Source organism: Crocodylus siamensis, chromosome 1 (genome assembly GCF_052110815.1).
Source record: "Crocodylus siamensis isolate JL-2025a chromosome 1, ASM5211081v1, whole genome shotgun sequence".
Lineage (NCBI taxonomy): Eukaryota > Metazoa > Chordata > Crocodylia > Crocodylidae > Crocodylus > Crocodylus siamensis.
The window spans coordinates 146,992,564-147,011,975 of record NC_143395.1 but is presented as its reverse complement, the minus strand read 5'-3'; the positions used below and the strand labels follow the sequence as shown (position 1 = coordinate 147,011,975).

Below are 19,412 nucleotides of genomic sequence, written 5' to 3'. Positions count from 1 at the left end.
TGGGGCATCATGCACCTGTCACTGCAGGCAGGTAAGTCTGTGGTGGGGTGGGGGCCAGAGGCTGTGTGTGTGTGTGTGTGTGTGTGTGTGTGTGTGTGTGTGTGTGGTGCGCGGCGGGGGGGTGCCGGGGCTGCAGCAGGGCAGGGAGGTGCCTGCCCCTCCAGCGAAGCAAAGTGGGGTGTTCTTCAGAGGAGCGGCAGGGAGCTGCAAAGGTGGCACGGCTGGGAGTGAGGGGCACTGGCAGGGCTGGGGGAGGTGTGTGGCTTGGGAGTGAGGGGCACCAAGGGGGTCCTCCCATCATATTACTGCCCCCCATCCTCTTTTTTGAAACTGGAGGTATGGTACCCCTACTCATGCCTCTTTCCCCCAATCCCCCTGTGAATGTGACTGAATTGCCAGGGACGTGGCTGGGCCCTTGCTGCAAGGCCCGTCCTCGCCTGGGGGAACACTCCACTTCAGGCGGGCGAGGGAAGCCATTTCCCTTCCCCGTGGACCAGCACGCGTGCACTCCCCTGGAAACTACAACTCCCGGCATGTCGCACGGCGACCCCGAGCGGCCGGAAGCGGAAGGAGCGGGACATGCCGGGACCCGTAGTTCCTGCGGTGCGGCTGCTCTTCCAGGCCCGGCTGGGAGCGGGGGGCAGGATTTCAAAAATTCCCGCGGCGGCGGCCGCAGCTCTCGCGAGATCCCCCTGCCCCGCCCCCTCGGAGTGAGCGCGAGCGAGGCCGCGAGGTGCGTGCGGCGGCGGTGGCGGCGCTGGGGGAAGGGCGCGGCGCGGTGCGGTGCGGCGCGGTTCAGCTCGGCGCGGCGCACCGGGCAGGCCCGGGCCCAGGCGGCGTCGGAACCGCTGCGGCCGATGCCGCCGCCCTGAGCGGCCGCCGAACTCCGCGCTGCACAGGCCGGGCCCGCGGTGGCGCCCGCAGCGGCAGGTATTGACGGGTGGGCTGGGGCCTGGCGCGGCCCTCAGCGGGGCGGGGGGCAGGTCTGGGCGCGGCGCGGCTTGCTGTGTCCGCAGTCTAACGCGGGGCGAGCGGAGCGTGCCGGCTCCCGGGGCGGGCCGGGCTGGGGGCGGCCCTGGAGCCGCCCGGGCCCCGCGCTCCGGGCGGTTACCTCCGGCGGAGTCCGCGCCAGGGTCTTAGCGGCACAGATATTGACGGTCGTGCGGGTCTCCCTCTGTGAGTCGCAAGAATGTATGAAAAGGTCATGAACAAACTTTAAAAATGGGTCCCCCTATAAAACGGGGAAGCGGTGGCTTTTCCTTGGAAACTGGCAGAGTTGCAGCCTGCGAGGGGCTGCTTGGAGAGCCCCTCCTGCCCCACACACTTGGGGGTGGGGAGCAGCAGATTGGGACTGGCCATCGGTGTTTACAGATTCATGGATTGTAGTGCTGGAAGGGACCTTGGAAGATTATCAGGTCCAGCAAAGACCAAGCAGGACAGATAACTGGGGGGTGTCAGGTGACTGTCTAGTCTCCTCTTGAAGATTTCCAGGAGGGTCCTGGTATCAAACAAGTTCAGAACTGCTGAGTCCTATCCTGTGCTCCAAGCACTGCTGTCCTGATATATCATCCCAGCCAAAGCTGCATCCAGCTGGGTCTTAAAAACTTCCAAGGATGGGTACCTCTCTGGGTAATCTGTTCCAGTGCTTTACTACCCCCCTCATGACAGAGTTTTTCCTTGTATCTAACCTAAACGTCCCTTGCTGCACTTGAGACCATTGCTCCTTGTTGTGTCATGTGCCACCACTGAGAACAGTTTAGCTCCATCCTCTTATGAACCCCCCTTCAGGTGGTTGAAGCCTGCTACTAAATCCCCTCTTAGTCTTCTCTTCTCCAAGGGTTGTGGTTTAGCCAAAATCATAGTGGTAACTGCAGGTGTAACACTGGGGGCTGGGAGGAAGGGGAGGAAGAGCTGTGATACCAACTTCTGTAAAAGGGAGAAGGCTTTGTAAAAGCAGGCCTTCAGCGTGTTTTGCCATCAAGCTTATAATAGCGCTCTCTGTGATGTATATGTAATACTTCCTGTAAACAGAGGTTGCCCCCCTGGGTATCTTGGGTAGTGTGGAAATATCGGTGTTACACTGACAAAATGCACCTAGTGTGGACTTTAATATACAAGAAAACACTGTTTGTATGTGAGTAGTAACACTCTTTCCCATCCTCAGAAGAATATTTTAAGCTTAGACTAAGAGAGCTCTTTTGACAGTATACTTACATCTGCACCAGGGGTTTCCTACCACTATGGCTGTCAGTCAGGTATCACACGTCTTTGTGCACCTGCATATTGACTTGTAACTGAGGCTCCTCTGCTGTAAGCCTGGCCATGCTGCAAAGCCTTAGTGTTTGCAGGGCTGCTATTTTTTATTTTATTTTTTTTGCTTGGGTGTGAGGTGGAACTGTTAACTGCATCTGATACAGCATCTTAGTTGGCCGATTGCTTGGTGATCCTCAAACAATCAGATGCATAAGATGATCTACTTTTTCTTAGTGCTGCTGTTCAGAGCGTCTTCATCATCAGAGTGAAACTTACAAGAAGCGTTTACCTGAAGGGTGATCACAGAGAAGATGGAGATGGGGTTTTCTCTGTGGCTGTAGGGGACCGGACTAGGAGCAGTGGCCTCAAGCTGCAGCAGTGAAAATTTAGATTGGAGACTAGGAGGAACTTGCTGACTGGAGAGTAGTCAAGCATTGGGATGGGCTGCTTAGAGAAACTATGGGATCTCCATCCTTGGACATTTTCAAGGCCAGGTTAGACAGACACTTGGCTGGGTTGATTTAGTTGGGGACCTTGTGATGTCCTGTCCAGTCCTACTTCTATGATCCTATGAACTGCTACTTGCAATAAATCTCAAATGTTTACTCTTCCTGTAGAAGTAAAACATGGCAGAAGTCTCTATAAACCTGACTATCATGGTATTTGCCAAAGTGAAGTCACTGCCTTCTCTCATTGCCTTTCCTTTGGTCTTTTGTCATTTTTAACCTGTATGTGAGAAACAGCTTAATGCATGTTTTTGACCAGTATGAGAACTGCTCTTGAAGTATGAGTTGTTGGTGCCTGTGCTCCCTGGATGAGGATGAGGTGGGGGCCTCAAAGCTTGTCTAACATCCCTCCCAATTATATGATTGGCCTAGTAAATGGTATTACACAGGCCTTGCTTCTGACATATTCCCTGGACCATTGCAGCTATTGTCACATCAGTTAAGCATGTTTTTGCCTAGCTAATTAAAGGACAGTGGTGACTCTCCAGCCTTCCTCAAATGCTGCGGTAGTTGCTGCAACGTTGAGTGTTTACTTCCTTTTTGCAGCTAAAAGTGAAAAATAATACATCTGGAATGGCATATTTTCTCTCCTCTGTGCAATTCTTGTAACAAAGTGTGCATCAGGGATTCCCTTTTCAAAGTTGGCTGTATGTGATTGAGCTCTTTGTAACCAATGACTGTCTGTCTCCCTGACCTATAACAAGCCTAGTGTTTGGTGAGAGCATCTTATCTTGATCCCTTGTTTTACCTTCCTTCCTTATTTCCCAGCAGCTTTATTGATTTTTAACTCAATCAATAATTCAATATAGTGATGTAAGTAAACATCCCAATAATCAGGTCATTGGATTTTATGTGAATTATTACAGTCATTTGCACTCCTGTTAGGCCATATCTGTACTGGAAAACCTTAAAAAGTCCTCCTTGTTTGCTTGAGGAAACCCTTGCGAGATGATGCTTTGCCATTTGTACCTACCAATGGTTTACTGAGAATCAGGTAAAATGTGTAAAAGTAGGACCAGCTATTGAAGATTTGTCTATTTCTTGGTTTTCTCTGGTTCGGCTGAACTCATGTTAGAGCCAGGAGAATGTCTGTTAAATGGGTCTTTTGCAAACAAAGTCGCAGTGTATTGCATTGCAGAAGAAAGTTTCAATGAAACTTTCAATGCAATGCAATACACTGCAAGTTCAGTGCAAATGAACTTGAGAATTTTTCTTTATGTTTTGTTCTTTGCAATATGCACTTTTTCATGGCCAGTCTCGCTGTGTAAAGTTGAGGAACTTCTTCATGAACTTGTTCACGGCAAATGAAGGCAGCAGTATAGCCCATAGTACATTTACGTGAGCGGGATTCACCACATGCTTTCCACTGGCTCATGAGGCCTCAGATGACTATTCCAGGATGGAAGATTTCAGTATTCTCTCCTGCTGTTTATTTCTGATCTATCCCTTTTAAAGGAAAGCTTCAAGCATTCACAGAATCTTTGTAATTGCCAAGTGGGTTATTAGAAATGATGGACTAGACCTTTCTCGGTGTAAGAAAGGTAGGCTTACTTGCTTTTTGGTGTGCCATCCACTTTTTTGTTTACAATGCAAGATAATCAGTTACTTAATATGATCAGGTACCTGCCTGTATTTTGTCCTCTTCATTACGCTTTGCTTTTTAATACATTTCTTTCAAAATTGCTCATACCAGTGAATTTTAAGGGGCATTGCCAAAAGGCATCTTTAAATGTGGCTACTTTTTTAAAAATACAGTTTGTGAGTAAATAGGGCATTTCAAATTACTTGTCCAAAACCAAAATTTTTAAAGGGTTTTTTGTCGTCCCCCCCCCGATATCTTAGGTTCTGAAGAGCAACTTCAGATTTACTTCTAAGCTGGTCCCCAGTGCTCCTTGTATCAGCCCTTCACTATGTACCCTTCAGTTTCATCTTTTCTGCTATTGGTGAACAGCTTCTAGCAGGGTGGGCTGAGAGCAGTTTGTAACATAGGACATGCAACTAATCATCAAAAAAATGGTAAAACTGCGCAAGCTGCTGTCAAATATAAGTTGAGAAATAGATCTTTTTTAAAAGTGTCTTTAATTTCAGAGCTGGAATTTGCGACCTTTTGGGAGGGGGGGAAGGAATTGTCTGTACCATTTATGGTTCTTCTGTTATCTTTTTGGTGGCACAGCTGAATTGTCCCCTTCTTTGTTCCTCACACAGTATCACTCTATTGCTTCTATTTCTCTGACTACATAGAACATAATGTCCTTGTTACTTGATTTCATCCTTCCTCCTGAACGTGCTGCTTGGCTGCCTTGTTTCTTCTCCTCTGAGCATTCTTCTTCTGTTAGTAGCTTCTATCCTGTGGACAGCTTCTATTTTCTTTTTCTTTCTAATGCAGCAGTGGCCTGTAGTTGGCTGCTTTTATGGACCTTTAGGCTCTTCTTGGCAATGAAAAGCCTAGGCACCTACAGAAACAGCTGGAAAGGAGGTGCTTGTTGGCACCATGTTATATATTATCTGTCCACAGACCCAAGCTTGTGAATCATTAATATAATTCAAATCAGGGCTTTATAGTCATTTTTAAATCCTCAGTTGCAAAACCAATTTATTTACATCTGTTTGTTTTTCATCTTCCAAGTATCTTAAAGAAAAATTGTAAAGAAAGAAAAAGAACCAAAATCTTCTTACTAACCTGTCAGGTTAATATTTCTGGTCCACAGTTTATTTTAGGCAGCAAATTGTTGAATCAAATGCCAGTTTCTTAGCTTAGTCTTCTTTTGGACTTACATGTGGCTAGCACTTCATTTATGACTTGTAACTATACAGTAAATAAGTTTCAGTAAAGCTGTTAATATATCAAAACTTCAAACAAGTTTGGATTTTTTTCTTTGTGGAGTCTGGTAAAACTATTCCATTCAATATTATTTTAAAATATTTTAAGAAACAGAATCTAAAAACAAACCCAACTTGTTGCAAGTGATTTGTTATCTTATTAGGAACTCTAGCAGTTTGAAATGATTTGGTATATATGCAGGCATAAGAAACAGTAGATGCAAAATTTTCAGCATGGCTGACCACAGCAGTGTCCTTTGAATACCATCCTTGCTGCCAGTAGTATTCTTCTCAAAATATGTCTTATTCCTGATACCAGGCCCTACATGTGTTATGTTTTCTGTATTTGACATATGCTGCTTTTTGGTACTGCCAATAGGCACAACAACTCAGCTCTTCTCAGGCAGGGTCTCTTGGTGACCTAGAGCATGCCGGGTCTCTATACCCATCTTTTTTGTAAAATTATAGAGAAGTAGGGCTGGAAGGGACCTGTAGAGGTCATCTAGTCCAGCCCCCTGCTTAAGGCAGGATTATCCATATCCAAACCATACAATGCATAATCCAAACTTTACATAAGACTGTTGTCAATGCTGCCGCAAAACAGACCTAACACTCTAAGCTGCCACAGTAAAGTGGGAAGCACAGCCGCCAATATTCTGCTTCTATGAAATGTTGCCAATATATGTTCAAGAGATCCTAGGTAGAGGGCCACACCTGCTACAGAGGAAGGCAAATACTGCTGCATTCGGTACAATTCTGATCATGGCGTTAAATTCCTTCCTGGCCCCAAATACGGTGATCAGTCTTACCCTGGGTAGAGGGGCAAAAGCCTCTAGATGGGAACCTCCAGCTTTGCTCCCAGCAGGAGCATTGGCAAACCTTAGTTAGAGTCCCCAGCCTTGGCTGTAGCCAACACCCAGTGCCACTGGGGAGGTTTAAAAACACACTGTTATATGTAGCAGAAAGGTGGGGCAAAGGGAGCAGCCAACAAAGCCCAGAAGTATGGGAAATGTCCATAGTAGAATATAGGAATAACCATGCCTACCTAGATCATCCCTGACTATGGCTGTCCAGCTTCTTCTTGAACACCTCCAGTGTTCAAGTCTTTGTCAGCAAAATTTTCTCTTTTCAAGGAATTCCTCACGTAGATACGATAAGACAATCTACTTTTTGAGGACTTTTCTGAATTTATGCCAAAATCAAAGTAAATTTTTGGAAGCATTCTTTTGTTATACTGTAAATTAAGAGGAATAATATTTGCCAAAATTATAAAATTAAGTGGGGGGAGAGAGGAGGCAATTCTTAAAGTTGAAATGAAAACAAATCCATCAAAACTTTAGAGGTTTTCTTAAGCTTTAGTGATTTACCATGCTACCCTTGTTAAGGCATGCCCATGTTTGTAGTTGATGGCACACAAGGGAACACTGTGATCCAGTCACTCTTGTTTCCCAAGTCTGAATGATCAGGTACTTTGTCATATGACTGAACTGACTTAAACTGAACTGTTCTTACTTTCCAGGTCCTGAGCTTATTTTGTTCCTTATGGTCTGGGACAGACATTTCATAAACCAGTTTGTCTCAAATCCACTAAAGCTGAAACTACATTCAACCAGGCGTATCTCAAACCAGTTTCAGCCATGTTCAGACTGGTTTATGTGCACTGAACTTATGTTCCATTATAGGTTTGAACCAGTTCCTAATCACTTAAACTGGTTTATGTGTAATGTCTGTCCCTAGCCTGTGAGGTGGTTGATGCTTTCACAGACACTTACGGAGCAATAAATTCTGTTCCTTTATTGTTGTGAGGTCACCAATTGGTTTGTTTGCTCCTATCTGAATTTATCAGATAAGGAGAAAATTACTAGCACTAGTCACCAGCTGTAGAGCGAGATGAAGCCTGTTATGTCACTAAAATCTCAGCTTGTTCATAAATGTTGTGATCAGATGTAGTTGGCAGTGGATGAGGAATAGGATTCAGAGTGTTTTGATATTTAGATAATTCCTCTTGATAACAGCTCTGTTTTTCAGTAAGATGAATTTTTAGACTTTTTTTGCTCCCCCACCCACGTTGGAAGTGATTACTTGTTTCTCCAGCCAGTAACCAAAAGAGGTTGCCTGGGGTCTATATGCCAAAATTACGAACCAGGATATACTAACTGATACGTAGCTATGAATGTGGAGGAAAGTATGGTGAGAAATATTTTGATGAAATACCATTTACCTGTCAAGAATGACAGGGTGGGGGTGTGCAGGCGGGGACAGAGGCCTGTGTCTGCCCCCCCCCCCACCTTTGGGGCCAGGCCAACTCACCCTTTCCTCCCCTCTGCTACAGGGCCACCCCTCCCCCTTCTCCAGCTGCCGTTTTGGGGCTGGGCCTGATGTACCTCCACCCTCCCTGCCGCTGTTGTGGGGCTGGACCAGCTTCCCCCCATCCGCCTGCCTCCCCTCCCCATGAATGTTGTGGGGGCATGGATGGAGCATTGCCACCCAGCACTCTGTGTCACTGCCACATCCAGGGTACAGGGAAAGGCCGCACTGGCCTCATGCTCTGCTCTGTCTGCTCCATTGCTGCTGCCTCCCAGGAGCAGGAAGGAGGGGCAGGGGATGAGGCCAGCAGCACTGGCCTTGGCCCCCTCATCCCCTGTTGTCCCTGCTGTTGTGGCGGTGATCTACTGCCACCACCTGGAGTCCCAATGCTCTTGGAGCACTCTGGTTGTCTCAGCAGCCAATCAGAGTGAATAAATTGTGACAGACAGACTAAGGCTTTTATAATATTAGAATATTGGATATGACAGCAGGTGTTACAGTTAATGTGAAGTGTAATACTCAGTGATAACTCATGCATCTCAGTCTTGTTAGCTGCTGACTAAGGTTCACCTGGTCAATATATTTCTTTATTTACAGTGAAGTATGCGAGACCTAACAGCTCAGGTAACAAGCAGTCTGCTGCAGTTTCCAGAAGTGACTATCCAAGCACTCGGGGAAGATGAGATAACATTGGAGTCTGTACTTCAGGGAAAGTTTACTGGAGGTAAAACTTTAGCTTCCTCTAAAATTTAGCCCTGATACGTTGAAATTAGATAACTCATAGATGGTAGTGATTATTTAATACACACAGTACTATTAAGCTATATTTTGAGAACATGCTTAGCACTGTGTAGGTACATCAGGTTCAGGATGAATAAGTCTTGATAAGAAGCTGGGATTTGTTTTTTTGTTTTTTAATTATAAGCAGAATCAATGGCTGTGTGATACTAAAAGTTTAAGTCAGTTTAAGCCTTGTGCCATATAACTGCATTAAGTATTTTTATATTTTCAGTTTGTATAGTGGAGTAGATGCTGGTGTTTACACTTTAATGCATTCTTATGCAACATTTAAAAAAAAAAGGAAAGAAAAGCTGTTGCTTCAATCCGAGTAAAAATTGAAGGTGAAGCAACCTGGGATCCTGGTTTTCTGTGATGATAAAAATCACAAATTCTCTGTTGAAAAGCTGCAAATTCTCTGACAAAACCCCCCAAATCCATTATTAAAATTAAAAGCCCCCTGAACACCCCTCCCTGAGCCCTGCTGGTGCCTTTCACTACCCCAAAAGCCCACCCTGCCAACCCTGCTGGTGCCCCTCACTGCCCCCCCTTATGGTCCCCCCACCCTACTTGTGCCTTTTGCCCCCTGCCAACAGCCCTGCCAGAGGGGGCCCCCCCCACCGCCAGGTCCCCAAGTCTGCAGCTCCCTGCTCCCAACAGCAGGCAGCTGCAGGAGAAGTACCATGAGCTGGCTCCCACACTGCTTGGGCGGGGCTAGGGCCAGGGCTGGCTCCTGGCTCCCCCCTAGCCCTACCACAGGGGCCCCCCAGGCCTCTGCAAGCCCCACTTACCTCGGGCTCCAGGAGAAGAGTGAGGCTGAGCTGAGCCTAGCGGAGCCATGGCTGAGTGAGAGCCTCAGGCCCTGGCCTCCCCCTCCAGGCAGGGCTGGGGGTTTCTTGCCCTGTCTGCAAACAGCTTTTGCAGGCTGGAGCTCAACCAGCCTGCAGAGCTGTTTGCAAAAGCAGGGAATCTGTCTGTTTCTCTGCTAAAGGGAGAAATCTGTGTTTTCTCTGGTAAAAAGGGGAAATCCATGGTTTTCTCTGTTTTTCCATGGGAAACAGAAAACCCGGATCCCTGTGTGATGAGCAGAGTTATTAATGGGTACCTAAAGATGCAGATTGGCATTTCTTGAAAGTTTTTAGGCAAGCTGAATTACCTAAACCTTTCTTTCAAAATCTGACTAGACACCTATCTGCATCTTCAGGCACATATTAAGACCTTCGAAAATCTTGCCTGTTGTGACAAGAACTAATCAATTGTTGCTTTGTTTGGATAATCTATCGGTTATAAACAGAAAACGTGTTTTGCTGACTTTTTAAGTATTTAGCACATTTGAGTTTTATGTAGTTAAATAAAAAATATGCTAAATCTTCATTAAATGTTAAAGGAGCCAAAACCAGCTCGTATTGAGGTGCTCTAAGATAAGAGATGGCTTTATTTAAGCTTATTGGTCTCCTAGTTTGCTGAATGGGTGTACCCAGGTAATAGATTTGCCTCTTACCTCGGGCACTTCAGTAGAGTAACAGGGAAAACCAAAAGGTTTATTATACAGAACAACAAATGGTATAAAAGAAGAAAAAGTGATCAAATACTCTGAGGTCCCTTCCAAGCCTAACTTTCCATGATTCTATGGCAACGGAGCAAGGTAAAACAAAACTGACCAAGTCTTTACCCTACATTCTGACTACCTAGCCGTTATAACATGCCTGTGAAAATCTGGGGTTAGCCTCCCCTCCGTCACAGCTAGCTCCCTCAACTGGGGATCTCCCTTCCCCTCTCCTTACCAGGAGTGCCCCTCCACCCCAATAATTGTCACTACCTACATTCTACACAGCCTCCCCCCTAGCCTATCTTCAGCCTGTAGATCAAGAATCCTGTACAGCATGTACCCGTGGATCTGTGACACATGGTAAAGTATATAATTGTTCATGTTAGTGGATATAACATCCTTTTGGTTGAAAAAACTATTACATTTAATGTAAAAGCTATATTTGTTTATGCTTCTATAATATTGAACTTTCTTATTAGAAGGTTAGGGTTGGAAGGGACCTCAGGAGGTCATCTAGTCCAACCCCCTGCTAAAAGCAGGACCATTCACGACTAGATCATCCCAGCCAACGCTTTGTCTAGCTGGGTTTTGAAAACCTCCAAGGATGAACTACTTCTGTCACTTCTCTGGGTAACCTGTTCCAGTGTTTTATTACCCCTCCTAGTGAGAGAATTTTTCTTAATATCTAACCTAAACTTCCCTTCCTGGAACTTGAGTCCCTTGCTCCTTGTTCTGTCATCTGCCACCACTGAAAAGAGTCTAGCTCCATCCTCTTTCAAACCCCCCTTCAGGTAGTTAAAGGTTTCTATTAAACCCCTCTCAGTCTTCTCTAGACTAAATAAGTCCGGTTCCCTCAGGCTTTCCTCAGAAGTCATGTCCTCCAGCCCCCTCACCACTTTTGTTGCCCTCTGCTGGACTTTCTGCTATTTGTCCATATGCATTCTGCAGTGGGGGGCCCAAAACTGAACCCAGTACTCCGGATCTGGCTTCACCAGTTCTGAATACCAACCATGAAACTATGAATAGAGGGGAATAATCACTTCCTTTGATCTACTGGCAACACTCCTATTAAGGCAGCCCAGTATGTCATTAGCCTTCTTGGCAACAAGGGTGCACTACTGGCTCCTATTTAGCGTATTGTCCACTGTAACCCCCAGGTCCTTTTCGGCAGAGCTGCTGTCCAGCTAGTCTGCAAACCTATTTAATTTCAACCAGTGATAATAAAACCTTTCTTTAGGAAAACAACTGAAAAAAAAGTACAAATATAAAGCAGGATTAAAATCCTTGTTTAGATAGTGATTTTTTGCATGCTGCTTTAAATCAAGGTGATTTAAAACCATTAACTATTTAAATAGACTCACCCCCCTTAGGTTACCAATATTTCTTCCAAGCTCGGGGCATTTTTCCTAAAATAGACTAAATAAATGAGTTAAAAAGCATTAAAATAGTTGTAATGTGGACCCTGTTGCTTTCTTGGTTTTCGTATTGAAGTATGAGTTAATTTTTAGTATGTGGACACAAGCAAGTGCATTCAAAAAGAATCTCCAACTTGAACATTAATCACTGCAAGTATGTACATTTCTATGTAGCCATTTTGGGGAGAACATGTCTTCACTTCACGTTCTAATAGCTTACAATTCCAAATTAATCTTTCTAGTTTATCTTTATTCTTACATATGCTTTTCTTTTCCTCTTAGGGAGGAATGGATTGGCTTATCTGACATGTGGTCCTCAACTGGAAGTAGTAAACTCTGTTACAGGAGAGCGACTGTCTGCATATCGTTTCAGTGGAGTAAATGAGCACCCTCCTACTGTTCTTGTGGTAAAGGAGTTTTCCTGGCAAAAAAGAACTGGACTATTAGTTGGACTGGAAGAAGCAGAAGGTAGTGTTCTTTGCCTGTATGACCTGGGAATATCAAGAGTGGTTAAAGCAGTTGTTCTTCCAGGAAGGGTATGTATCTTTAAATTGCTTTGAAAGAGCGTTTATTGTACTATGGAATTTGAATATTATCCCTATGTTCAGTATGTAGTTGACTGTTTCTTGACACCAAAGCTTGTATTGGAAGGTTCGAAAGATCTCTTCATTGACACTGAGTAAAATAAGTTTTTTGCTTGTACAGTAGAACAGGGGTAGCCAACCTGTGGTACGTGTTCCACAAGTCGGGTGGCTAGCCTCTGTATGTGACACCTTGCAGACCAGAGAGGGGACAGGCAGCACAATGGCAGGTAGAGTAGGGAACACAAAATAGAAGAGAAGATTGGGCAGGGAGCAGAAAATAGCTAACTGGGGAGGGCAGGGGCTAATTTATGGCATGTCTACCAAAAGCTTGGCCCTCAGAGCTGCGGGGCTGCTGCCAATGGCCATGTTCATCAGGGTCCAGGGACCCTGAATGCCGCAGTAGGCCATGTCGCACAACTTCCAGAAGTCCACTGTTCCACAGGTCAGATTTAGTCCAAGGCTGTGTGTTTGGCACCCCTGGTTTACAGCCTCTTTTCCATACACACCGTTTCACATTTCTATAAATTGTAGTTACACTGTAAATAAATCATAGGATAGTAGGGATGAAAGGGACATAACAAGGTCATCTAGTCCAGCCCTGTATTCAAGGCAGGATCATCCCTGGTGCTTTTGAAAATTTCTAGTGATGGAGATTTCACAACATCCCCAGCTACTCTGATCCACTGGTTGACCACCCTCAAGTCCTAATTGCCAACTAATTTTTTTTTTTTTTCTTCTGCAGTATGAGGACACTTTTCTTAGTCCTGGCCTCTACAGAGGTGGAGAAAAACCTAACTCCATCCTCTCTCTAATCACCATTTAAGCATTTGAAGGTTGTTATCAAATTTCCCCCCAGTCTTCTCCAGACTAAATAACCGTACTTCCTTAAGCCTTTCAGCATGTCATGCTTCTCAGGCCCCTAATCCATTTTTGTTGGTGCTCTGGACCCTTTCCAATCTGTCCACATCCTTGAAGTGTGGAGCACCCAAAAGTACTCCAGGTGAGGCCTCAGCAATGCTGAGTAGACCTAAAAACATCATTTCTCTTGATTTTTGCAAGTGACCCTCATGTTCATGCAACCCAGTATGCTGTTGGCTTTTTTTGCAGCAAGAGCACACTGATGGTCCACTGTACCCCACCCCCCCAGGTCCTTCTGTGTAGTACTGTAATATAGCCAGTCATTCCTAGTCTGTTTGTGCATGTAATTGTTTTGTCCTAAGTGCAAGACTCTTTACATGCCCTTGTTAAATTTCATTTGACTGACTGCAGACCATTTCTCCAGTATTTAAGGTCATTCTGGATTCTAGCCTCCAGAGCTTCTGCAAATCAAATCTACATTCCTTAAAACATCAAACTTGACTAGAAGGAGACTATAGGTTTAAACCCCTATGTTGGATAGGGATGTGGCAAGATGTATGAGCAAGTTAGTTATCTTCATATCTAAAAATATGAAGTTTCTTGGAAATCTAAGTCCGAGTTCTCTGCTTACAGGATTAACACCAGAACTTACATCCCTTTAAGTAAAATGATTTGCATTTGGGATCTTTTTTAAGTCTTTGTTCCAAGTTACCTGACTGTCTCAAATAGTTTTCTGGGCTTTTGGTCTTCAGTCAACATTCTCTGAAGAAAGCTATCATATTTAGAAGCTGTACCAATCACTTAGGATTTTGGAACCATGGGTTTTGTATTGTAATAGTCTCTGGCATCTTTCAAGGTGTGATAAGGCACTGAGATGGAAATAGACATCTGTCTCTTCTTCAGAATCTTTCATCCTGCTGACTCACTATTATTGTCAGTTCCAAAATTGCCTATCCTGTAGGGTGAACAATAGAAAGTGGGTGGAGTTAATTAGAGGGTATCAGATTTGTGTTTGTGGCTCACAGAACACTTATTGGTGATTTACAGAGTTATGATCCATTCTGCATTCGGTTCAAGTTTAAGAATATGTCTATTAAATGGAGCATTATGCATCTGCCAGGAGAGTCACCTTCTCCTGGTAGGAACCACAAGTGTACAAACATTCACACTGATTCTCCTGAATGAAAAGTGGTGGTTTTGTGAGAAATAACCTAACTCCTCCCAGGGACCAGAAAGGTTTGAGCCATGAGGGAAGCCTCACATTCCTTCCCAGAAGCAGGTTACCCCAACCTGGAGAAGGCATAGCTCCCACCCTTCCTGTAGACTGCAAGTCCACTGCCCACTTCTCGCACTAGAGTCCTCAGCATGAGAAGCGGGCATGGGCTTTGTTTCGGATGCTCAGCTCTTGGTCCTAGCAGCTGAATGGACCAGACAGTGCCACAAGCTTGCTCCCGATATTTTCCCCAGACCAGGATCACTGTGGTCTCAGGAAGGACGGTGCAAAGAGCAGGGGGGAGGGGACAGTTGCAAGCTGAATGTTTCTACTTCTGCCTCTCCCAGAGTCCTTTCTAGCTGTGGAAATTTTCCACTGCTACACATGAATGCTTAATACACAACCTCAATTTTATAGAAAGCATTCCACCTTTTTTCAGAGTGCAGAAGAGAGTGCAGGGAGCTCTCTTGGCATATATGTGACCGTTCATTGCATTGGTAGTTTTGTTGGTTGCGTTTTAACTTAGCCTTGACTGTATTCAGAAAATGTTCAGTGGTATAACCTTGTCAAATGTTTATGCAAACCCTTATACTAAATCAAGGTAATTATTGTTATACAGCTTTTCTTGATATAGGCAAGGACCACATTTAACTAATTGAGGTGTCAAGACTTGCTAGCATTGAGGTATTGAGAATTGCTAGCAGTGTTTTGCCTTTTTTCCCCCACAATTACTTCTCTCTGTTACCAGCTTTTGGAGACTTCTCTTGCTCTCTGTCCTCTCTTTCCCCTCTCCTCCGCCTTTTTTCATAATTAGCGGTGGTAAAGATTTCTATTATAGTAGTACCCTTACGTGCCACTTGGATTGATTTACGCCTCACACAATAGAGCAAATGCAAGAAACCTTCCCTCCCTTTCAAAGCTTGATCTAAGACAGGATTATTAACTATATAGCCCACAAGCCATATCTGGCCTGTGGAATGCTCCATCCAGCCTGCTGGGCTACTGACAGGCCACTGGAAGCTGTGGGGGAAGGCTTAGCACAGAATCCAGAATGCTCGGCACCACAGTGGTGGATGTGGCAAATGGCATCGGGAGGAGGAGTGAGGCCCAATACAACCCTGGTCACCCTCCAGCCACTTCACCACCACTGTCCCAACTCCTCGACCAACAGCCCCATCACTGCCCCATGCTAGAGCTGTTGCTGCTGTGTGCCTTGTGCTGGAGCTAGAGCTGCTGCTGTGGCGCAAGCCATGTAGCTCTCCGGTTCTGGCATAGGGCATGCAGCAGGAGCTATAGGTGTGCTGTGGGCCCTATGCTGGAACTGAAGCTTTCACTGTTGTTGTGTGCCCCAGACTGGATATGGACTGTAAGGAGCCCCATAGGCCAGATCTGGCCAGGGTGCAAGGTGAGTTTGACCTCTAGTCTAAGAATTCCCCTACCCTTTGGTTGTTTTGGGTATCCTATATAATAAGTAAATTAAAATGGTGAAGAGTTGACATGGTTTTGTTACATAATTGCATTTAAAATTGGGGTGAAAAATAGACCGAGGTGTGGTAAAGTCAGTAAGGATAAGGGGTTGAGAGCGGGTTACGCATCTTGTTTGCCTAAACTTCAACATGTACAGGGTTCTAGGTATCATGCTAGTGGTAAGCCATCGGAAAGGATCTGAAAGAAAACAAAGTGTGGTCTGTAGTGATCATGTTTTTTGGTGTAAAATGTGGTATTGGGAGACTAAAGACTTATTTATGGGAGATGATAACTTTTGGCTAATGTTCAGAAAACATTGGAGCAAAGTCAGGCTTACCTGACTATTGATACCTCAGTGTCAGAGAGAAATAACACCCTATGGGAGTGATTTTCTGCACATCTAAGGAAGACTTAACTTTTGCAAACATATTTAATTTGTGGGTTTTGTTTTGCTACTTTTTAAAGCTTTCAGGCATGTCAGATTTAATTAGGAAGAACTAGAAGCGGGTCCTGAATAGGACTGGAATGTTTTAAGTTGTGATGAGTGACTTAGCAAATCAAATATAAATTTTTTGTCCAGACTGATGATGTTGTTGTTGGTTTTGTTTTTCTTTTGTTTTTAATTATTACTGAGTCTGCCTTCATTTTGCTGTGAATTGTTACTTGGGCATAGAAGCAGTTTCATTGCTCTTGTAGTTCTACCTTGGGAAGTTTGTATGTTGTGATACCAAGCATTAAATCATGTTACATTTTCTTACATAATGGTTGGGTTCATTTTTAGTTCTTGTTTTCAGAAATTAATTTCCTGTGAATTTTTTAATATTATAGTAGAGTCTTGAAATTATGGATTTCAGTTTATATATCTGGTGCAGCCAATTAGGTTACGCCATTTCACGCTGCCTTAAGATTTTTAGCTCAAGATATCAAAATGTTAATGCATGAAGACTTTGCTATAGGAGAAGAATACATGATGTCTGCAGATGTTGGCCATACATAAAATTAACTGTTCCAAAACAGTGGGTTAGAAAAAAAGAAACAAGTATATTTATTTTTCAGTTTTTATAGGGAAGCATCATAATTTAACATGGTGTATGCATATTGCATTAAACAATTGAAATGCTGTTTGCATTAATTTGATTTTTGTTTTTTACTGGCATACAAGTTTAACACTCTTAAGTAGTTGATTTGAGAGAGTATTAAACAGTGTTTTTGAAAATTTTTCTTATTTGAGTGGTGGCAAAAGAATATCATTCACATTCAGTGAACTGAGGAAACTTCATTTTGTCTGCATGTTCCCAGAATCTGAGTTGGCAAAGACTGAGAAATATGAAAACCAGGGCATACTGCAATGAGAGAAATGCCTTTTCAGTTTCCCCTGTAGAACAATGAAGCCTTAAGAACCAAGACAGCTCTTACAAGGCTATGTATTAAAGTAAAAAAGGTTTCTGCTTGTAGCTATTAGCTAAGGGAAAAACCTACATAAATAAAAACAAAACAAAACTGGAATTTGAAGGAAGTTGTTACACACTGAGATGCTTGCTGTACTTCAGCTCTCTTAAGTGCCGCTGCTAGTACTCAATTAGCAAGAATCTGAATTAACTTTATTTATTTTTTTTTTAGTAATCCCTTGAGTAACAAGGGGCAAATAAATAGCTTGATTTATAATATTTGAGGGGAAAAGAAGATAGAGGTCAGATTACCTGGATTAGTATTTATGTGACTGAGAGCAGTGTTAACTTCAGTAGTGGATTTTGTGAAGAATCAGCTGTGAAGATACTTGGTCCTGCTTCCAGTCAGACCAACTGAGAGAATATTTTGCCTTCAAATTTTAAATAACATAAGTTCAGAATGGTATTCCTGGTATGGTAAATTTAATTTCTTTTATTGGAAGACTTTAGCTTGTCAAATGGCTTAAACATTAATGCACAGTTTTCTACTAGGTAACTGCTATAGAACCCATAATAAATCATGGAGGAGCCAGTGTGAGCACCCAGCATTTGCACCAGAGCCTACGATGGCTTTTTGGTGTGGCAGCTGTGGTAACGGATGTTGGACATATCCTTCTGGTGGATCTTTGTCTGGATGATTTGTCATGTAGTCAGAATGAAGTAGAAGCATCAGGTAAACTTATTTGAAATTTTCTTTTTGAAAAATAAAGTTTTCTCACTGAGAAATACTCACCATTTTGAATGTAATACAGTGTGTTCTGCCTATGTGCAGAATATCTTTCAGCTGCACTGTCAAATTTATAACTAAATTTGTATTCTGGTTGACTGTATATTAACTGTAACTGTCTGTTTTGTAGAACATCTGTCTTTAACTGCTTCCTGTCCCCTCCCTGATCTGCTGTGTGCCACACAGACTGCCAGTGGCACCTGTGGCATGTGTGCCACAGGTAGGCCACCCTGGACATACAGTAGTGTCAGTGCAGTGATTATTAGCAATCCAAGAATGGATGAGATCCCTTAGTTTCAAGGTTTCTAATAGTTATTCTGGGGACTGCTATCAGAAGGCTTGAAAATGAGAAGAGCCTAGACTGTTTCAGGGTTGTTAATATTGCAGCACTGACAGCACCATGTAGTCAAGTGTTGATTGTTTATATTAAGTTTGGATCAGTGCATACTCCAGGTAAGTAGGTAGCCTTTTTTCAGTCATGAGGCTGTGCACTTAAATGGAGTACACGGTGGGAAAAAAAAAAAGCATCTGTTGACAGAAACAAATATCTTCCTGATACCACATGTATCTGAGCTGGAGTGGGTGTGATTTCATATTTTGGTTGCTAAAACCAAAATTTTATTTAAAAAATTAGATTAGTAAATCATTTTAAGAAGCTGAAATCTGTATCATTGAGCTTGGTGGGAGTTTTGCTGCTGATATCAAAGGAAGTAGGACCCTAAAATACCAAAATCATAATTTACAAATGAAACTAGGTACCCATTTTTATAAGACTTTGGTAAAAAGAGTATGATTCTAGAGAGAGACTTGGAGTCAAGAAGAGGAGCCTTTTTCTTTAAGCTTTTTTTTTTAAAAACAGTAAGACTGCATTACTGATTTCTGCATGTCCATAAGTTTAGGTGCATCCACTTTCTTTTTGATTATGACACTCAAAGTAGCTTCTTGGCGATTTGTTGTTTTCAGCAGTTGGCCTAAAGCAGTGGTTCCCAACCTTTTTTTCCCTGTGGACTGGCACAGGAGCGAGACAGGGTGAACAGAGCTGCCTGCCTCCCTCCTGGGGCTGCCCCACCCCCCAGCTTGAATCCTGCATGTCACTGCCAGCAATGGAAGCTGCTTGCCTAGGCAGATGGGGGTCCAAGCGGGGGGTTCGTGCCATGACCTGGCAGCCAACCCTTCACAGCCAAGTACCAGACCATGGCCCAGTGATTGGGAACCTCTGGCCTAAAGGATATAAATAAATCTTTGTGCTTTGGGACCGTAGCCAACTACTGGCTGACAGGGCCTTAGTAGAAACTTTCCTTATAGATGCATCATCTCACAAATGTCCATCATGGGAATTCTTATACTTTCCTGTGATGTACGAGACTAATACTGGCTTAAATCAACTGTTTGTCTAATCCAGTTTGGCAGTTCCTTTTTTCTTAAAATTAAATGCACAGTATATATGCTCATTGAAAGCATTGAAGACGTTGGAGATTTGAGGGGGGC

The 19,412-nt window shown here is 43.8% G+C and overlaps 1 protein-coding gene across 2 annotated transcripts in view; it reads left to right on the top strand.

Annotated features, from left to right (window-relative positions):
- The first annotated feature begins 690 nt into the window (after positions 1-690).
- The window catches only part of AHCTF1 (AT-hook containing transcription factor 1), a 66,342-nt gene continuing 47,620 nt past the window's right edge, over positions 691-19,412 (top strand). For both annotated transcript variants that reach the window (XM_090044869.1, XM_090044859.1), the window contains exons 1-4: positions 691-930; positions 8,484-8,610; positions 11,910-12,163; positions 17,690-17,870. In XM_090044869.1, the coding sequence (XP_089900995.1) occupies positions 8,490-8,610; positions 11,910-12,163; positions 17,690-17,870 (556 nt within the window). In that variant the 5' untranslated portion in view covers positions 691-930; positions 8,484-8,489. The remainder of the gene's footprint in view (positions 931-8,483; positions 8,611-11,909; positions 12,164-17,689; positions 17,871-19,412) is intronic.